This window comes from Oncorhynchus gorbuscha, linkage group LG14 (assembly GCF_021184085.1).
Source record: "Oncorhynchus gorbuscha isolate QuinsamMale2020 ecotype Even-year linkage group LG14, OgorEven_v1.0, whole genome shotgun sequence".
Taxonomy (NCBI): domain Eukaryota; kingdom Metazoa; phylum Chordata; class Actinopteri; order Salmoniformes; family Salmonidae; genus Oncorhynchus; species Oncorhynchus gorbuscha.
In genome coordinates, this window is record NC_060186.1 from 22857357 (window position 1) to 22863356 (window position 6000).

Below are 6000 nucleotides of genomic sequence, written 5' to 3' on the forward strand. Positions count from 1 at the left end.
TACGTACGTGTCTCTCGTAACGGTGTTCTACCTGTCTCTCTCTCTCAGTTGTCGGGCAGCTTCTTTCGCGGGACCAGCCTCCTGGTGAGGGATTCTACTGGTTGTAGTGCACTACACCTGGCCTCTCAGCACGGACACACTGAAGTGGTCCACTTCATACTGGAGCACGGTGAGTGTGTGTCTGTGTGTGTGTGTGTGTTGCTTCTTATTGCATCCTTCAAATGAGCTTGTTTGCAAACCTCTGATGTTCGCTAAAATGTTGGCTCTGTTTGTTTGTTTTCTTTTAGGGTCAAAGGTGCTCCTGGATTTAACCAACAGAGAAACGTAAGTCGCCCACTGGCTTACGGCTTTGTTGTCTGTCTGAGGGTCTAACGTTGAAGAATGTCTGGTTTCTGTGCCTGAAGTCACTTTTCTATACCTCAAACTGATCAGGCAGCCTGCAGCTTGCGTGAACTGTGTGCTCGTGTGTGTGTGTGTGTGTGTGTTTTTTCAGAGGAGACACTGCCTTGCACAAAGCGGCCTCTCAGAAGCATCACGCTGTGTGTCATCTTCTCATGGACTCCGGAGCTTCCCTCATCAAGACCAACTTCAAGGTTAGAACCACACACACACACGCACACACACAGTACACACACATACAGAATACACACAGTACACACACACACAGTACACACAGGCACACACACACTTGTACTGCACCACACACACACAAACAAACACACACACACACACACACACACACACACACACACACACACACACACACACACACACACACACACACACACACACACACACACACACACACACACACACACACACACACACACACACACACACACACACACACACACACAGACAGAACATACACAGTACACACACACAAACAAAGGCAAGCTCTCACATAAGAGAGAGTTTGTTTAATGGAGTAGAAGTATCCACACACGTGTGTGGCTGTGTGTGTGTTCACAGGGCAAGACACCAGTGGAGCAAGCTCGTAACGCGGGGGACCAAGAGCTGGCCTCCTACCTGACCAGCAAACAGCTCCCTACCACTGTTTCCCATGAAGATCTGGAGACTGCTGTATGAGAGAGAGAGAGAGAGAGAGAGAGAGAGAGAGAGAGAGAGAGAGAGAGAGAGAGAGAGAGAGAGAGAGAGAGAGAGAGAGAGAGAGAGAGAGAGAGAGAGAGAGAGAGAGAGAGAGAGAGAGAGAGAGAGGAAATAGACTACACACAGAGAGAGGGGAAGACAGGGAGAAGAGGATGAGAGATGGAGGAGAGAGGTTAGCCCACCTCCATAGATTGACTGAGGGATGGACAGACAGATGGACAGACAGGAGCAGCCTGACGCGCTTTAGACTCATCAGCATGACTCTGCCCTGTCCTGCACAGGAAAATGTTTCATCGAAATCATTATTTATTATTGGTCTTATTTATTCATTAATTTATTGATTGATTGTAAACGTATGGGAGTGTTGGGGTATGGAGTTGCCTGTTGTTCACTGAATGTCAGGGTCTGGGCTAGATTAGGATTCAGGGGGTTCGGGGTCAGGGATCAGAGATGAGGGTTCACCGACACATAGACCCTCTCTCAGTGCGGCCCTGTAGCCTTACATACTGTACCAACGCGGTTCAACCACGGTTAAACCGCGTACTCAATATACGTATTTTCCCAGAAGGCCTTTGTGAATCATTCAGACGTGTGCCAAAGACACACAGCACTGTGAGGCAGGGACAGCACCCAGCGCCCTCCATACTACTACCACTGCTACACTAGGATACCACTACTGCTATCCCAACAACACTGCTAGGCTTGTAGCCATCCCAATTCTAAGCCCCCTGGAGGCCAGTGTCGGACCTGAGATGACAGACACCTTAGGCAGACAACGAAAAGAGAGACGGGACTGATTCTCCATGCAGCCCCGGGGACCCATTACACACCCAACCTAGAGCTCTACACACCTACAGACTGTGTGTGTGTGTGTGTGTGTGTGTGTGTGTGTGTGTGTGTGTGTGTGTGTGTGTGTGTGTGTGTGTGTGTGTGTGTGTGTGTGTGTGTGTGTGTGTGTGTGTGTCTGTGTGTGTGTGTGTGTGTGTGTGTGTGTGTGTGTGTGTGTGTGTGTGTGTGTGTGTGTGTGTGTGTGTGTGTGTGTGTGTGTGTGTGTGTGTGTGTGTGTGTGTGTGTGTGTGTGTGTCGCTCTGGATAAGAGCGTCTGCTAAATGACTTAAATGTAAATGTAAATGTGTGTGTGTGTGTGTGTGTGTGTGTGTGTGTGTGTGTGTGTGTGTGTGTGTGTGTGTGTGTGTGTGTGTGTGTGTGTGTGTGTGTGTGTGTGTGTGTGTGTGTGTGTGTGTGTGTGTGTGTGTGTGTGTGGTGTGCTTGAGAGAGACTAATTCAAAACAAACCTGAGCCATATTCAATGCAATATGAATGAATGACGTTTGTGCGTTTCTCTATTCATGTTTACATTACATTAATGTTTTATCGGTCCCTTATGGCACCAAGGAGTGTTTAATGTGCAATTTCTTACCGTGTGTGTGTGTGTGTGTGTGTGTGTGTGTGTGTGTGTGTGTGTGTGTGTGTGTGTGTGTGTGTGTGTGTGTGTGTGTGTGTGTGTGTGTGTGTGTGTGTGTGTGTGTGTGGTTGTGTTTCTGTCAATGTGAAGTGGGGTGGGTGGGGTGGGTTTGGTTTGGTTGACTTGATATGGTTAAAACACTAAAACTACTGGTAGGTATTGTAAAAACAGCCGTGTTCAGATGACCGTTCTGAAAACCAAGACAGATGTATTATAGCACTTCACCTTGTTTTATTTACCCAGCATTTATCAGTGGTCCAACATGACCCAGGAAATTGAAATGTTTTGAAGTTGTTCTGCCTCCCTCCATCCCCCACTACCCTGCCTGGTCGTGCTGAGAGAGATAAACCATGGAGATAGATAGAGGAATCTAAATGTATATAACCCGTTTTAGCATGGAAATTGCCATTACGTTTTCAACCATTCCATTTTTGTCAACTGGGTGAGGATTCCTATGGGCTGGGAGCGATCAGCCAATGATCAGAACATTGTCCTCTACTTCTTCAAAATTGGGTTGCCTATGGTTTGTAAATGGCTTTAAGATATATTACCGCCATCTAGTGGCCACAATCCACAAGTGACACACAAGCTTTTGTTCAGGATTCTAGAACTGCAGGTGGTGGTAAATGACCAATGCAAGCTTTTCGCTTTTTTTCTCATACAAATTGAGAAGAAAATGGATTACTCTAACATGGAGATGCCCGTGCAGTCACGTATGCCATTATGGCACAGATACAAAGATGAGTCCTTTGTCTATCTCTATGAGACAAACATCCGTTACTTATGAATAGATTGAAAATGATTTCGTGTTCTTTATTATTCAACAATTGTTGTGCATGGCATTTGTCTTACCTCCTTGGAAGTTGCTACTCCATAATAATGGTATCACAAACTGGCATTATTATTTTTATGTTATTATAATTATTAAGATTTGAATTGTTTCATACCTAAGTAATATGGGTAAGGTTTGAAATGTGTAATGGTTCTACATTTGATTTTGTATTTTTCAGACCATGGGATTACTTGAATGTTGTTGTTTATTTTGTATTCTCTAAAAGTCGTATAGTGCTGCCTCTGACAACATTTCCTGTGTTTTGATTGGTCATTGACGTGATGTCACGGTGAGGTCACAGTGACGAGGGCCTGTGAGGAGAGTCTCTTTAAGCCTCCCAACCTTCATAGTTTCTGTGGAGATGAATTTGAACACTGGCGTGGTTGAATATCAAGGCTGCCTGCCCCTAACCATAGGGAATACCCTTAGAGAGTAGAATAGATGGAGAACATAGTGGGAATGCTGCATATTCAGTCTACTGAGAGACTTTATCAGTAGTCAGTTAGTCTCCGCAGTGTGCCTGTTAGATAACCTGTAATTATAATGATTCAGACCGGTGTCTGTGTCAAATACTGGAGGTGTGCTTTGCTTGTCTGGTACAATGGAACCAATAGAATAGTAGCAAAAGTGCAAACTCCACCCAACCTGCATGCTAGTCAAGCTAAATGAAGCACACCTCAAGTATTTAACGTATCGGACCTAGGTCTGACCTTTACCCTCTTATAACCCAGTAATACCCAGTACTACAGGGCATTGATAAGGCCCGTACAGACATGGAGGACAGTAGATACTGGTCATACTGGGTACTACTACTTCTAGATTTCTTTAGCTTCTTTTGAGTTTACGCTGATTTCTCTTAATCCCCCCCCCCAGGTATTACAAGGACTTTCTGAAATAATCTGACCTCAAACCAAAAACACTCTTCTCCCACAGATATCTTCCAACAGGGACTTATAAAAGGTTTGAATCCAAAATTCACTGTTGTTCACTGTTAAATGTCCTGCAAATTGTTTTGGGAAATAAATGGACAATTGAGAGGCATAGAAAGCATGCCGGGGTTGTACAATTGTAACATCTGAATAATCGTATCATTTTAGAAGAAGATTAAAGTTTTCACTGAAACATCTTGCTGCTGTGTCGTAGTTTTGTTCATTTGAGCTGTTTCTAAGGTTTTCAAAAAGAAAGGGGGACCACACGTCATATAGTTAATGAAAATGCCTTTATTTGTGTGGCATGTTCAATGGAAGCAAAGTTTTAAAACTCTGACGCGTTTCGGGCTGCATGGCCTTTCGTCAGGGAGTACAAAGATATGATAATACAATGTCCTCTTTTGAACAGCTTTTTCCCAAACAAGCCTGAATTGAAGAGGGAGGGGTTACCAAATTGATTGGATAACATCTATAGATACTATAGACATTAAAAAGTGAAATTATGTAGATATGTTATCAAAAATGCAAATCAAGACTAGAAGCATGAAAAGCCCTAGGACGGTAGTTCTAACCATCAATATGACTGGGCAAAGTGCTAAGAATAGGAGAGCCATCTATTTTACAGTACACTAGAACACAGCAAATATGGACCACAATAGTCCTGACATAGCAGAGGGCAATAGAGCAATATGTCCACTAGATGACAGCAAAGGTTTATTGGGTTTGTGAAATCCTGCCACCTACTGGATTGGAGTGGAATGGGAGTAAATACATGTTACCAGCAGTCATACTCAAATGTACCGTTAGATGGCATGATAACTATAGATATCGTGTCCATCCCACTTACAGTAATGCATATTCTATCTATGGGGATGTCGAGTCTACGTGTGACATGTATAAGTTATTTGAATGAATGATAGATTCTTCCTCACACTCAAAGGATGGAGAGGCTATGAGCAGGTCTTGAGTGATTTGATTATTACTGTCCCTCCAAGGGTTGTAGTATGATGGAGGTGAGGTAGGTCCCTTGTGTGCCGTACCCGAGCTCCATACAGAGTTGTACTGTGATTGATGACACCCAGGAAATGGGAGTTTACAGGTGCAAATGCACACTCACTGCTCTATGCACACTCACTGGGTTCTACCCACACACTCACTGGGCTCTACCCACACACTCACACTTACTACAATGACACTCCAACACACACACATGCATACAAACACACACGCATACGTTCATGCACACAAAACACACACACATAGACACTCTTTCACACTCTTCACACACGCTGCTGCTACTCGTGTTTATGATCTACATCCTGATTCCCTAGTCACGTTCACACATTGACTCGGTTCTACTTGTATATAGCCACTCATTATTGTTATTTTACTGTGTTACTGTTTCCTTTTGTATTTTATTTGCTAATCTTTTCTTACTTTTTAACCCTGCATTGTTGGTTAAGGGCTTGTAAGGGAGCATTTCACAGTAAAGCCTACACCTGTTGTATTCGGCGGATTTGTGAATATTTGACTTGATCTAATCTACTGTTTAATTCTTACACGATTTAAATGCTTTTAACACTAGGGGGAGCCTTGATCCAATATTCAAATCACACTCTGAGAGGTACCTGCAATTGAAATTCCCAGGGATCTGAATTTGATTC

At 43.8% G+C, this 6000-nt stretch overlaps 1 protein-coding gene across 3 annotated transcripts in view; it reads left to right on the forward strand.

The window, feature by feature from the left end:
• dgki (diacylglycerol kinase, iota) overlaps window positions 1-2067 on the forward strand; it is a 101643-nt gene extending 99576 nt beyond the window's left edge. For all 3 annotated transcript variants that reach the window (XM_046297503.1, XM_046297505.1, XM_046297504.1), the window contains 4 exons: window positions 49-169; window positions 288-324; window positions 494-593; window positions 973-2067. In XM_046297503.1, coding sequence (XP_046153459.1) covers window positions 49-169; window positions 288-324; window positions 494-593; window positions 973-1089 — 375 coding nt within the window. In that variant the 3' untranslated portion in view covers window positions 1090-2067. The remainder of the gene's footprint in view (window positions 1-48; window positions 170-287; window positions 325-493; window positions 594-972) is intronic.
• Window positions 2068-6000: the final 3933 nt, after the last annotated feature.